Genomic DNA, 15,215 nt, shown 5'->3' on the forward strand with positions numbered 1-15,215 from the left:
TTGGGCGGTCTGATGAAACCCGTTGCTAGATTCTTCCAAAAACTCTCTCAAAACCACCAGCTCTGCTTGTGACATCAAATAGATGCGACTGGTGGGCAATTGCGCACCTGACAGAAGATCTATTTTACAGTCATAAGGTCCATGGGGCAGTTGGCTCTCCTCTCCAGTCCGAGGGCTTACTTGTATGCAAAGATTCCACTTAGACCTCTGAGTGTGGAAACAGATGCAACTTGACTAGTAAATCACTTAAACTACTCTTAAATTAGTTGAAAACATATTAAATATATTATATGGAAGTTTATTTAATATTTTTATTAAATCTACTACTTCCTTACATTTTAAGGCCCTCCACAGCTGCAGAGAGCCTCAGCAAAGCCCTCTACTGCTGCAGGGAAGAGAAGCACATCCTCCACAGTGGTGGGGAGGTATGGCAGGACCCTCTGCCACTGTGGGGAGGTGCAGCACACTCTCCACCACTGCAGGGAGGTATGGCGGGACCCTCTGCCGCTGCGGGGAGGCCCAGCAAGGCCCTCCACCACCACAGATATATATCGTGCTATATCATGATGTTTAGCTGGTGATATATTGTGATGTTGAAAACCAGATACTGGCCAGCCTTACAGGTAATATGTTTCTTGTTTCCTCGGCACCACCACCTTACCTATCTGAGCAAATTGCCCTCTATCCCCAGATGTTTTAAAAAGGAGGATTAATGGAGGATGAGACTATCTATGGTTTAAAATCATGGTGACCATGGGGCTCTCTCCAGAATGAAGAGGCAGCGTGGCCCTGAATAAATAAAAAATAAAATCATCTTTCATTTTAATAAATAAAATAAAAATGCATGTTTGTGGAGGGGGGTTATTGGTCCGTTTGATTCTTAATGTATTTTTGTCTCGTGTTTATTTTTATGTTGTGAACTGCCCTATGATCTTCGGATGAAAGGCAGGATACAAATTTAATATGCTTCTGGCATCTGTCTGTCTCAGGAGACAAGGAGCAGTGCACCTTTATGGGTAAAGTCAGACTGTTGGAGAGTTATAACATCTGCTGTAGCTGTAGAAACTGATGTGGGAGAGACGCGTTATGTTTCAGCTAAGGCAGATAAAGGCATCCAGTTGTGCTGATGTAGGTGTACCATGGCGTTTCTTCTTTCTGCACTCCTCCCAGAGGTCTTTTCTCCTCTGGTCACTGCTGTGGATGCATGACCTGATTGATTGCCTCCAGGCACTGCAATTGTCTGCAAGAGATTCCCACACTGTGGGGTTGATGGTGCCAGCATTCATGTTATATTCGCAGACAGGTCTGTTGCCTGAAGCCAGTTCTCTGTAGAGCACATCCTTAGGAATCCTGCCATCTTTTATTTTGCGGACATGATCATGCCAGTGTAGACACAGTGTAGCTGTGAGTAGAGTGCAAACATGCTGGGAATCTGGGCTTGAGAGAGCACATTTTTGCTTGAGACTCTATCCTGCCATATGATGCCCCAAATCTTCCTCATGCAGTATGATCCAACACACGAGCCTAGCAGGCCTTCATCCTACTAGGTATTGGTCATTAGCATCACAACAAAAAGCTTTTATCCAAGAGAAGCTTTGCGGTTGTGGGGGGGGGGGTGGAAATCTCCCTGTCCTTTAAAAATCAGCTTGGTATAGGTTGTTAGCATCACATTCTGCCATTCCCTGTTGGAAAGGCAAGAAATTGGTTGTTAATAGTCATGGCAGTCACCTTTGTTCTTGTAGAGGGTCACAATGCTGGAGTCATGCATGTCTTGTGGCATGGATCCTGCATCCCAACACAACAAGAGGAAGTAGTGGAGGTGCCGCATGAGGGAGGACTTGAGGCCAGCTTTTAGCACTTCTGTTGGAATTCGGTACTGTCCTGGGACTTTTCCTCATGCCTGAGAGTTGATGACATTCTTCAGCTCATCGAGGGAGGGAGGACATCCAGCTCTCCCAAGACAGGCAGTGTCTGGATGCTGTCAACTGCTGTGTCAGCAACCATGATTTCCCACAAGTACAGTTCTTGATAGTGCTCTACCCATTGCTTCATCTGCTTTCTATTTCACAATATACCAATATATGATTTCAGAATATCTTGGATCCATATACAAAAGGTCAATTATGGTTTAAGGAGGGTTTTTTATTGGCGTTCATCTGTCTCAAGAGACAATGAAGTGTGTCTCCAGGGGTTTAAGGAGTGATACGTAACTTTTTGGGTGCCTTCGGTTATGACTGAATTTCAAGCAGAATGTCAAATTATATTAATGATTATATGAGTGAAAATAAAATATAAGGTTGAACAGTGTCTTCGCATGTTACATTCCAATATTTAACAAACTATTTTTCAATAAATATTGTTTAGTGCACTTCATTCACTCTCTCTTTCATAATATGCAAGTTTTGTCAACAGGACTAAACCCTATATTCTTTTGTGCCATTGGAGGATGTCAACCAGCATATCTACAAACACACACACATCACGTTTCTCTATCCAGGCAAGTCAGAGGCACCTCAAGGACACATCCTGCACAGGCAAAAGCACTCAAGGAGGGCACAGAGGATGTCCAGTGAGGGTGCAGTATGGGGACAGTCCTAAAGGGGCTGCCCTGGCCCTAAGGCTTCCCTGAGCAAATGTAGCACTTCGTTGGGTGTCCCCCTCAAGGAGGAGTTGGGAGATCTGCTGCCTACTGCGGTATCCTGCTGGACTGACTGGAAATCCCCCCTTGGTCCTTACAGATCCCAAACTGGTAACCATGGAGCGCATCGTTGGAGAGATTGCCTTCCAGCTGGATCGCAGGATCCTCTCCAGCATCTTCCCTGATCGGGTCCGCCTCTACGGTTTCACCGTCAGCAGCATCCCTGAGAAAATCCAGCAGGTGAGGGGAGATTCCCCTGCCCCCCACTCCCCAGTCCTAGCCCTGCTGTGATGTGTTGACAGGGTGCAATTGAAGAAGATGGAGGAACAGGAACCCTGAAAGCTGCAGCCCAGAGATGGGAAGACGCAGGCCTAGGGGCTAAACATGGCCCCTGAGGCCTTTCTGTTTGGCCCCCCAGGACTTTCCCCAGGCCACATTCCTATGGCCCTGCTTTGCAAGGGTCCTGGCTCCTACCCAACACCTAGAGGAGAGAAAGACACCTTTATCCAGGCAAGTAACGGTACAGTTTCAGCAGCAGACACCGTGCTCAAGCATCGCAGTTCAGGAATTTAGGAGCAGGCCAAGGACTGGCGTGGGACGCTCACTCACAAGATTCCCTTGTCGTGCGGGAATATCAAGACTGCAAGAGTGCACACCATCGGAGCGGGCGAGTCTGCTCCATCTGCAAAGGCACTGTCAGCTTCTAGGCCACAAGGCTACACCCTCCGGCTCAGGATCCTGGTCAGTCACTGCTGCCTCCTGTCCAGCCTCCAGTGGGTGGATCAAAGCCCTCCATTGAGTCTTCCTGCTCCACAGGAATGTCAGGAAGAGAGACGACACCCCTGCTCGCCCTTCCAAAGTGACCAAAGCCAGGGTGGAAAGGAGATCCCACTTCAACCCAGGTTCCCCAGCCCTCATCCTCTTTTCTTCTGCATCCTCCATCAGAGCCTGCCAATCCCAGCCCAGTTTTGACAGAGCTGCTGGGCTCATGAGGTCACTCTCTTTGAGTGTTTTTGCCTGGATGGAATGTGTGTCTTTGATCTCTTTATAATGGCTCCGGCTTTCCTGGATGAAGAATGGAGAGTGGTACGTGAGTGACTATAGAAAGCAGCCACTCTTTCCTATAGGTAAAAACAACAACTGTTGCTCTGCCCACCACTGACGTGCATCCCAAGTAACCTAGAAGGGGATGTGGCCCTCAAGCTAAAAAGTTTCCCTTATTGCAACTCCTGCCGTGGCCTCTTCTCCTTTCAAAGTTGTGTTTATAGGAAGAATCCGTCTATTCCCACTTCTCTCCGTTATGATGTCCAATTCACCACCAGCATCAGTCTGCAAAGTATTTTTAATGCACTCACAAAAACTCATCAGGCTCTTAAAATGCATTTATCCTGTTTTATCCATTTTTATACGCATTTTTGAGTAATATATGCGTTTTTACAAACAGGTTTCTCCAATCAATATAATGCAATTGTCTGTGTTCTTTTCATTAACACCTTTCGTACATTATTCTATCTGCATCTCTCTGCACATTTATTGGTTGGAGAATGGGTCCATAAATTCCAGCTGGCACAGAATGTTGCAGCCAGATTGCTGATGGGAGCTTCTTTCCAAGAACGTGGTTGCAGAGGAGGGCAACCAAGATGATCAAGGGTCTGAAACCAAGCCTTATAAGGAACGGCTGAAGGAGCTGGATATGTTTAGCCTGGAAAAGAGGAAACTGAGAGGAGATGTGATAGCCAGCTTCACCTATCTCAAGGGCTGTCACATGGAATATGGAGCAAGCTTGTTTTCTTCTGATCTAGAGGGTAGAACTTGAACCAGTAGATTCAAGTTATAAGAAAGGAGATTTCCACTAAACATCAGGAAGAGCTTTCTGACAGTAAGAGCTGATCGAAATTGAACGGTCTCTCTTGGGACTCTCCTTCCTTGAAGGTTTATAAGCAGAGGTTGTGTGGCCACCTGTCTTGAATGCTTTAGTTGAGATTCCTGCATTGCAGGGAATTGGACTAGATGACCCTTACAGTCCCTTCCAACGCTACGATTCTGTCAGGTGTGCATGAAGCCAAGCCCTGTGACCAATAGGACTCTGCAGGACTGGGGCCTTCCTCAGTTTGTTCTGAAAAAGCAAGGGGCGGCCACACAGGTGAGGTCGATTGGTAACTCACAGCACCTGGTGGCAAGAGCCGGGAAGGGATATAAGGTCAGCATTTTCCCTTCAGCTCTTTGCCACAGCAACACGTTTCCTGCCTTGCTGCGTTTGACTCCTTGACTCCTTGCTTCTTGATCCTCGGACCCTTGACTTCGTGACTCCTTGCTTCCTGACCCTCGGACCCTCGGCTTCTTGACTCCCGGCTCTCTGACCCTCGGACTCTTGGCTTTCTGACTCCTGGCTTCTGGACTCCTGTTCCTGCTCCCACCCTGCCATCTTGCCCCCGGTCCCGAGGTCCCCAGCCAGGACTTCAATCGCTTGTGAACCAGACCGTGACAGATTCTATGAACATGTAACACCATTGTTAAATCAGCTGCACTGACGTCCCATCTACTATTGAGCCAAGTTCAAGGTGGTATTAATTTACAAAGCCTTGAACATCTATAGGAATGTCGTTGGTTGTTCCCCAAGTTGGTGATGCTCACTTGACAATGAGAAACCAAGTCTTTAGTGCCATAAACCCAGTCAATAAAAATTCAGCAAAAGCCTGCTGAAAACCTTTCTATTCCGCAAGGCCTATGCAGGCAGTTCAGACTGTATCTTTCCACAATGGTTACCTTTTTACACTTATAGTGTATGGTTTTCTCTATTTTTAATGTTGTAAACTGCTTTGATATATTTTTATGATTGAGTAGTGTGTAAATATTTTTTATAAATAAATAAACTGCGTCGCAAGATCCAGAGGAGCATGAATCTCAATGGGTAGCTGCGTTTTGCGTCACTGTTTCAAGAAATGCAATTAAAGAACTTCATTTTAAAAGGCAAAATGAACCAAATATCTCCCCCCCCCGGTCCCTCATTTGTAGTGGTGTCAAGTTCACTCCTTTTTCCTTTGGTGCAAAACAATAAAGAGACGTCAGCCTCCATATCCCTCCTGCGCCATGTATTGCTAGGGAGATTCAGGCAGCTTCTGAACAGCTCTGCTTTTTGCTATTTTCAAGTGGCAAAGAACAGAACAGGAAGCAGCCCCCATCCCACAAGGCGAGGAAGCAGCAGAGCCCCAGCTACGCAAACACAGGGCAAATTTTGTGGTTTCTCTGACCCCTCGCTTTCCAGCACCAACCTGTTAAATGCGAACTATTTGGCTCCCTCCATGCTCAGAATGCAGCCTTGCCTACGTAGCTCAATCTAAAATGATTTTAGTGAATCACTTTCTAATAAATAAATGAATAAATTGATTAATATGATAAATATCTTTTTTCCTGTTTGATTAAGCTTAAGGGTAATGTTTGGTTTACGTAAGGCCCTAGTGATATCTGTGTTAAATGCAGTAGCCATTGTCTTCCGAGAGATGGATGCCAACAACGAAGGAAACAGAAATGTACAGTGGTACTTCTGGTTACGTACTTAATTCGTTCCGGAGGTCCGTTCTTAACCTGAAACTGTTCTTAACCTGAAGCACCACTTTAGCTAATGGGGTTTCCTGCTGCTGCCACGCCGCCGCTGTGCGATTTCTGTTCTCATCCTGAAGCAAAGTTCTTAACCCAAGGTACTATTTCTGGGTTAGCAGAGTCTGTAACCTGAAGCGTTTGTAACCTGAAGCATATGTAACCTGAGGTACCACTGTAGCTGCCTATTCACAACATGTGCCTACAACTTTCTCTGACTTTGGGGTTTGAACTCTCAAACTGACTGGCTAGGGTTGATGGGGGGATAGCAGCTCCAAACCAAAGGAGGGTGCCAGCTTGGGGGTGGGGAACTGGCACTGACCATAGGGAATAATCAAAGATGCCTCTCCCCCCTCTTCTGAAGATGCCGGGAGCGGCAGGAGTTTTTCCCATTTGACCCTCCTGGCTGCATAAACCTGCAGCTCCATAAAGGCGGCTGGGGAGGCTAGGCTTCTTCTCGAGGGCTCAAAAAACCTCTTTTCTAACGCTGCTTCTCTCCCCACAGGCAGCCAATGACCCCCTGTCTCCAATGTCAGCAGAGGAGCGCCAATCCATGGTGGAGCGCTACGACACCATCATGAATATGCTGAAGCCAAAGGGCTATGACCCAAACTTCCACTCCAAGTTCACAGAGCACATCGTCAACACCTACGGGATCCTGAAGGAGCGCCCAGATGCGGCAGGCCCCGAAGGAGACGTCTACAACAACCCGAGCTACCTGCGGCAGGTGATTGAGCAGATCGTGCCTCCGGAGAAGATGACGGACTGCCTGACCCTGCTGGACTGCCTCAGTTTCATGGCGTCCACGGACGGGAAGCCCTTGTTCATCTGGTGACCATCCGCCTGTCCCCCTCCTGGCATTCCATCCCACTACTGCCACAATAAACCATCTGGAAACAGCTGGCAAAGCGTCTCGTGCAAAGTCCATCCCACGGGGGGGAGGGGGGCCTGCCGCCACCACAGTCCTTCCGTTACCTGGGAGGAAGCCATTCCGAGGGCCCTTCGGGGTCTTCGACAAACAGACCCCAAACCCCACAGTCCTAGGCTGGCGGAAAGCTGCCTCAATCCCAGAACCAGAAGTCCAAAGCAACATGGAGGCTGCCTGAAAAGATGCCGTCCAGTTGGCTGCCGGTGCTATATACAGTACCGTATTTTTCTGTGTATAACACTGTGTATAAGACGACCCCTATTTTTTGAGCCCAAAATTAAGAAATAAATAATTGCAACATTCCGTGTATAAGATGACCCCCAATTTTAAACTTTGGGGGGAAATATAGTCTTATACACGACAAAATCCTGTAATCTTTAGAGGATGTCCAAAAGCAGTCCTGTATATGGAAGCTTTGTGTGAGGTTTTATTGTTTTTATATATAGAATCATAGAATCCTAGAATCCTAGAGTTGGAAGAGACCACAAGGGCCATCGAGTCCAACCCCCTGCCAAGCAGGAAACACCATCAGAGCACTCCTGACATATGGTTGTCAAGCCTCTGCTTAAAGACCTCCAAAGAAGGAGACTCCACCACACTCCTTGGCAGCAAATTCCACTGTCGAACAGCTCTCACTGTCAGGAAGTTCTTCCTAATGTTTAGGTGGAATCTTCTTTCTTGTAGTTTGGATCCATTGCTCCGTGTCCGCTTCTCTGGAGCAGCAGAAAACAACCTTTCTCCCTCCTCTATGTGACATCCTTTTATATATTTGAACATGGCTATCATATCACCCCTTAACCTCCTCTTCTCCAGGCTAAACATGCCCAGCTCCCTTAGCCGTTCCTCATAAGGCATCGTTTCCAGGCCTTTGACCATTTTGGTTGCCCTCCTCTGGACACGTCCCAGTTTGTCAGTGTCCTTCTTGAACTGTGGTGCCCAGAACTGGACACAGTAGTCCAGGTGAGGTCTGACCAGAGCAGAATACAGTGGCACGATTACTTCCCTTGATCTAGATGCTATACTCCTATTGATGCAGCCCAGAATTGCATTGGCTTTTTTAGCTGCCGCGTCACACTGTTGGAAGCATATATGTTGGAAACTGCCCAGAGTGGCTGGGGAAACTCAGTCCGATTGGAGGGGGGGGCTACAAATAATATAGAATTATCGTAGCCCCCCTGCCATCGGACTGGGTTTCCCCAGCCACTCTGGACAGCTTCCAACATACCATATTTTTCCATGTATACAACTAGGTTTTTTCCCTTAAAAAGAATGACAAAATGTGGGGGCGTCTCATACACAGAGGCCATCTCCCCCATTTTCTTAAATCGGAGTCCCCCAAAATAGAGGGCGCCTTATAGATGGAAAATACGGTATATAATAACACAATCAATGAGCCGATTGAAAGGTGAGGAGATCATTAATTAACTGGCCTTCTTAACGGAAAAATCTGAGGGCTCCCTTGGACAAAAACAAAGATACCAACCAGGATAACTTGGAGCAAATCAGCAGCCTGTAGGCTTGGCCTTTATTGAACTGTTGCAACAGGGTGCTCCCCTCACTTGCAGGAGAGAGGAAGGACCCAGAAAAATGGTGTGCAAGGCTTATAAAGACTTTTGAAATTGCCACCCTGGAGATCCAGACCACCCCCAGAAACATCATACATACATCACAGAAGAGGCGGTCCAAAATAGAAATTTTAATATTGTTTTTCTCCTGTCCTTGTTTATCTCCTGCCTGGCAGGTTACTTGACTGGATTTCCTGGGTAGCCTGGCCAGTCTTTCGTAATGATAAATACTTAGTTCCTGGCCCAGGTCACAGGCTCACACCCTATTCAAACACAGACATACCCTTAAGACAGAATTTGTGAAGGAAAAGACAATGGGGAGGCTTTTCCAGTTTGACCTTCCAGAGAAAAGATTTGCTCAGTTTAGGAATCAAAATGGTTCCCGGTTGGCCTTCCTGTGCTGATCTATGTATGTGCTTGGTTGGTGCACTTATGAACATTACCATATATCTAAGACCATGAAATTCCTATTACAGACTCGATCAATTTGGCAAAGTGGGGGGGGGTGTAAAGAGGAAGTCTGCACCCCTTCTTGGATACCTTTCTGCATGGCAGGCATTACAAGTAAACCACGGAGAGAACAAAATAAAACAAATTCCTTCCAGTAGCACCTTAGAGACCAACTAAGTCAGTTCTTGGCATGAGCTTTCGTGTGCATGCACACTTCTTCAGATACAGAACTAACTTAGTTGGTCTCTAAGGTGCTACTGGAAGGAATTTTTTTATTTTCTTTTGACTATGGCAGACCAACACGGCTACCCATCTGTCACGGAGAGAACGTTTTCAAGCTCTAATCCAGCCGAAATGTTTTATTTCCTACTTGTATCTGGCTAGGAAAGTTTAACCTTGAGCGCAGTCTGGAACCTGAAGCGGACCTGCTTTGAAATGTCAGAAAGGCCTCTGGAGAGGAGCCCCGGGCAAAGGCCGAGGCCTAGTGGGGGCTCCTTCTGGCCGGGCTCCCCCCCCCACACACTTATTTCTAGCCCCCCATTCGGAAAACAGGGAAAAGACAATATGCAGCTCGAAAGAACCCATCTGAAATCACAGGCAACCATAAAAAAGTCCTCCCAACTTACGCCTCCCGCGTCCCGAGAAGAACCTCGTCGTCGGAAAGGGAGCCGCGAAGGCGCCAGGCGCACCTCTGTGGGGAGGGAGCCCCATAGCTGGGGGGGGGGTCCTTGTTGTGACAGGGGCATCTCGGCTGCACCCCCCCAAGACGCCAGGCCAGCTTCTGGGGGGCCCCACAACCTGTTTGGGCTGCCCCCCCTCACAGACCCACTGGGTCAGGTTCTCGAGGGGCGTCTGGGGGATGAAATCTGAGGGGAGAGACTTGGGGGGGGCGCAGCAGCAGAGCCAGGCCCCCCACAAAAGCTTTTCCTTCTTGAGGCTGCCCCATCGGCCATGGGGGGCTCTGGGGAAAGCCCGCCTGGGGGGGGGTGTCCTGATTTTAGGCAAACCAGTTGAAGGATGGCGGCTGCCTCTGAGCCCCGCCATCTTAAGAGGCGAGCCGGCCTCGCTCTCCAGAGGAAAGGGGAGCCCCGTCGAGAGAGATGGGGGCAGCAAGGCGGGGGGCGCCGCCCCCCCAAATCCCCACAGGTCCCATGGCGCCGGGCGAGGAGCTGCCCCCCAAACGCCAACCCCACACATCCCCTCAGAGAGGGAAAATGGCGCCAAGAGAGGAGAAGGGAAAAGGCGGGAAAAGGAGGCGCCCCTCGGACAGAGAAGCGGGCCCAGGCCGCGGGAGGAGGTAGCTCGCTCCTTCCTTCCTTCCTTCCTTCCTTCCTTCCTTCCTTCTTTCTTTCTTTCTTTCTTTCTTTTCTCTGGGAAAGGGCTGAAGGCGGACTACAGATTAGGCGGGGGGGGGGTGAACAAAGGGGGGAAAATAAAAAGTCACTTTTTTATATACAGAGAGGGAGAGAGAGAACCTTCCTCCACAGAAAAAAGCAATGAAAACAGACGCGGAAAGAATTTTCTATATTTCTATATCTTTATCAGGACCACCTTCGTCCATGAGGAAAAAATAGGTTAAATATAGAATGCATATTTTAAAAAGCATAACTGTAATATAAATATAAAAATATAAATTTAAGAAACCACAGAAAAGAGGGGGAAGGAAGTCGAGTCTTGGAATGTTAAAAGGATTGTAAACTTGTTGAAATGTATAAAATGGAAAATCGTAAGTAGAAGAAGAAGAAAAATGGAACCCAGAGGAAGGTTGGCGTCAAGTCCAAGAGTGGCGCCTGGCCTTCAAAGAGGAAACTTCTGGCCCAAGAGCCCAAGAAGCCGGGATCCTGCAGGAATCCGTGTCTCAGGCCAGGAAAGGGGTGGACGGGCCCAAGGATTCCGACCTTCTGGGAGATGATCTATAATGAAATGAAAAAGGTATTCAAATATACCTTTCTGAAGAAACCAGAGGCCTTTCCCCTGGGCATGGTCGGCCACTTGGTGCCAAAGAAGGACAGAACTTTTTCTATGTATGCGACAGCAGCAGCAAGAATACTTATTGCAAAGCACTGGAAGACACAAGATCTACCCACCCGGGAAGAATGGCAGATGAAGGTGATGGACTACATGGAACTGGCGGAAATGACTGGCAGAATCCGAGACCAGGGAGAAGAGTCGGTGGAAGAAGATTGGAGGAAATTTAAAGATTATTTCTGTAGCCTTTTTAATCCATGGGCTTCACAACTTTGACCGGGGCCCAAGAGCACCTTTTTTACTGCTTCTTTGGGGCACAAAACCAACAACCAACCATAACCGGCAGCGCTTAGACTTCGACCGGGGCCCAGCAGCACCCTTTACTGCTTCTTCTGGGCGACACCAAAACCAGTGGCACTTCTTCTACCCTGCTGGCGGAGTTGATCAAACTCACTTTTGCTCCCACCTATACCCTGTGGAGCTCACCTTGTTCCTCGAGGTACCTTCTTTCTGCACGGCCATTGCTCTTTCTCTCCGTCGCTTGTCGCGTGTCCACTCAGGAACGGGTGGCCAGTTCCTCCCATGAAGTTGGCAGGATGCGCGCTGGAGCTGTTGACCCAGGATCCCGAGCTGCTCGCCTTGCAGTGACGCCCTGGACCTTTTTGTCCCTTGATCTCGGGGAACGTGCTTATTTCCCGGCCAATGCACCAGAAATATGTAGCCTTTTTAATCCACGGGTAGGAATAATTGTTGCACCCGAGCAGAGACAAAAGGAGTCAAACAACACCAAGGGGTTAATCCAGAGAAAGAGCATTTTATTCTGCCATCCGGGGGGGGGGGCAGAAGGCACCTGTGTGATTCATTTTCGTTCTCTGGTTCTGTTCTCGGAAGTATGTTGCAAATCAATGTACCAGGACAAGGTTATCTGGGATCTGGGAAGCAAAAAGCTTTACTGCTCCCAGCTATGTGTTTGTTACAGCGTTTTTGTTACAGAGGACTGCTTAGCTCGTGCTTTTGTCTTAGAGGAAAATGCAGTTTTTTAAAATGCGTACGCCGAGGCCTGGCTGGGGGGGGGGGATTCACAAACAGGTTTTTTTAGGGCTTTCTGGGGTAACCCTAACTGTACCCCTTCAATTTACAGAAATATTGTAAAATTATGGAATGTTAGAAGGATGTTGGAATGAAGTAATGTGGTTTTAGCAGAAATGATATCAAGGATTAGGTAAAAATTGATTTTTTAATTGGTGAAAGACGAGAATGTAAAATTACAGTATATTAAGATAAATTATTAGGATAAAAACAAAGCTGGGAAGGATTTGCTGAAATATCTAATTGAACTAGAATACAAAAAAGGGAGGTGTGAGAAGGTCAAGGAAATAAGCAAAGGAAAGAAAGCTATGTAAAGGTTTGAGCTGGTGTTTTTTTTAAACTGTTTGTATTTTTTCTGTATTTTTATTTTTCTTTTTTTTCTTTTTTTAATATACTCTTTGTAATCTTTAAAATTTGAATAAATATTATTTTTTTTAAAAAGGAAAGGGATGGAGAGAAGGCCAGCATGGCTAATGGGCAGAGTCAAGGCAAGGAGACCTCCCTGTGGAAAAGACAAACAAGGACAAGAAGATGAACAGACACGAAATGCAAACGGAGATGTATAAAAGAAGAAGGATAAGAATTGGAGGAGTATATTGATAAATACATGAAAACCAACAATTTATAAAATTTAAGACTTACTGATAAATTTCCCTGTCAGGGAAAAACATCATGGGATGTCAATATAAACTCTTTATATAATCTATACAGAACATTAAGCAGTATGGAATATATGAAACATACACTCTCTGCAAAACCAAAGAAACAGAAATCTTATAAATCTCTGAAAGTCACAAAATATGCATTCTTGATGGATTCTCTTGAAAACATATAACCAAATAAACAGAAGTCCAAATAAACATATAACCAAGTAATATTACTGATAATTGTTTGCAACACAGGGGTTTAATTGTAGGGGAAAACATGGGGCATAAATAAATATACAGAAATAATGTAGTAGTAATAGTTAAAGCAAGATGAGCGCCGCAACCCCAGAGTCGGCCACGACTGGACCTAATGGTCAGGGGTCCCTTTACCTTTATCTAGTAGTAATAGTAGCAGCAGTAGTAGGGGAATCATAGAGTTAAAAGGGACTTGAGGGTCCTCTAGTCCAACCCCTGCAATGCAGGAATCTCAGCTGTAGCATCCATGACAGCTGGCCTTCCAACCTCTGCTTAAAAACTTCCAATGAAGAATAATATATAACAAATATCTGAAGGGCTGTCACAAGGAAGATCGAGCAAGCTTGTTTTCTCCTGCTTTGGAGGAAAGCATGTTAATTCCTCAGATTAATTGCTCTGTCAATGTTGTTTATTAGTTCATAACACCATTAATTGATGCACATTACATCCAGTTGCTTTCAGTTACTTTATCTTCACATATTTCACCTTACATAAGTTGTTTTATTTAAGTTCTAGAAGCTGTCCCAACACCGTTTAGCTTTGAACACTGATAAGCCAAATGATGTGTTCCAGTTACAATCTTGAGCAAATGCAAACCTTGACTGAGGAATCGAGTGAGCGTGGCCAGGATCTGGCATGGGATGTGGATCTCCAAATTACCAGGCTTAGTTTAGTATCAGGAGGAAGGCCAGGACAGGGGGCAGCTGCGGGGGGGGGGGGGTTGGAGAGCTGAAACTACAGAGCTCCTCAGAAACTTAAGGAGCTCCTTGGCCACCTTACGTTGCCTGGTCCAATCCTACTTGGAAATGTGGGGAGCTTCCCCAAATCACCCCAGTTCACACCCTTAGTAAATGGGGATCCAGTTCAGGTCTTCAGGAGCCAGGATCATGTGACCTCTGGACATTTTGAAATAGCTGTAGCCCAGGAACCTTCTTTCAGGCCAGCCCCCCATGCAATGCATTGTAGTTGAAAACATAACTCTGCCTTGTGAGTGGATGGGAAGACAACTTTTCCCCTTCCCTTTCTGGAAACTGCCTTTCAAGCAAATACTATTTTTAATAATCCAGCTGCCTCCTCTCCAGTCAGTCCCCCCCCCCCAATAATTTTTATTGATTTTTTCCAAATATCTTAAACACAATACAGCTTAACAGTATTATTCTCCTTGAAATCTATATCTTATCCCAGGGGTCAGCCGACTTTTTCAGCAGGGGGCCAATCCACCGTCCCTCAGACCTTGTGGGGGGCCGGACTATATTTGGGGGGGGGGAATGCATCTCTGAATGAATTCCTATGCCCCACAAATAACCCAGAGATGCATTTTAAATAAAAGCACACATTCTACTCATGTAAAACATGCTGATTCCCGGACCATCCGCAGGCTGGATTTAGAAGGCGATTGGGCTGGATCCAGCCCCCAGGCCTTAGTTTGCCTACCCACGTCTTATCCAAATTAACTTCCCTCCACCCCTTTTCAGGCTTCTCTACATTGCTCTTGCTTAAGCATGTTTACTATATATACATTCTATAAATATCTATAATTCCTTAATAATTTTTTGTATTATACTTTAGACATACATTTCTTATTATATTACAGCATTACATCTTGTGGTCTAACCCAATGTTTACAATAAACGCAAGGCCAGGCGCTTCACTGGAGGTCCTGCAGTTAACTGGTTTTTGTCAAAGATGGCAGCAGGTGGAGCTCTTGCTTAAGGTAGGTAATTCACAGGTTTGGTTTAGCTTTTGCTTTCCTTTCGTTGAAGTTGAACCATAACTCATAAGAACATAAGGTGAGTCTGCTGGATCAAGCCAAAGGGGCCCATCTAGTCCAGCATCCTGTTCTCACAGAAGCCAAAGAGGCCCCATTAGCAAGATTCGAGCACAAGAGCAACTCCCACCCCCCCATCTGTGGTTCCCAGCCACAGCTGTGGAGGGCAGAGCATAAGCCAGGGGTCAGCAACCTTTTTCAGCCGTGGGCCAGTCCACGTGGTGGGCTGGACTATATTTTGAAGGGAAAAAATGAACAAATTCCTATGCCCTGCAAATAACCCAGAGAAGCATTTTAAATGAAAGCACAC

The 15,215-nt window shown here is 46.6% G+C and overlaps 1 protein-coding gene across 4 annotated transcripts in view; it reads left to right on the top strand.

Annotated features, from left to right (window-relative positions):
- LOC309349263 (uncharacterized protein) overlaps positions 1-7,143 on the top strand; it is a 50,055-nt gene extending 42,912 nt beyond the window's left edge. Inside the window, exons 4-5 of one of the 4 annotated variants that reach the window (XM_081875033.1) lie at positions 2,739-2,878; positions 6,741-7,143. In XM_081875033.1, the coding sequence (XP_081731159.1) occupies positions 2,739-2,878; positions 6,741-7,070 (470 nt within the window). In that variant the 3' untranslated portion in view covers positions 7,071-7,143. Of the gene's footprint in view, positions 1-2,738; positions 2,879-6,740 lie in introns of those variants that run through there. The other 3 variants (XM_081875034.1, XM_081875035.1, XM_081875036.1) reach the window with 3 other exon arrangements.
- The last annotated feature ends 8,072 nt before the right edge of the window (positions 7,144-15,215 follow it).

This window comes from Podarcis erhardii (assembly GCF_964252035.2).
Source record: "Podarcis erhardii genome assembly, chromosome: 8".
NCBI lineage: Eukaryota > Metazoa > Chordata > Lepidosauria > Squamata > Lacertidae > Podarcis > Podarcis erhardii.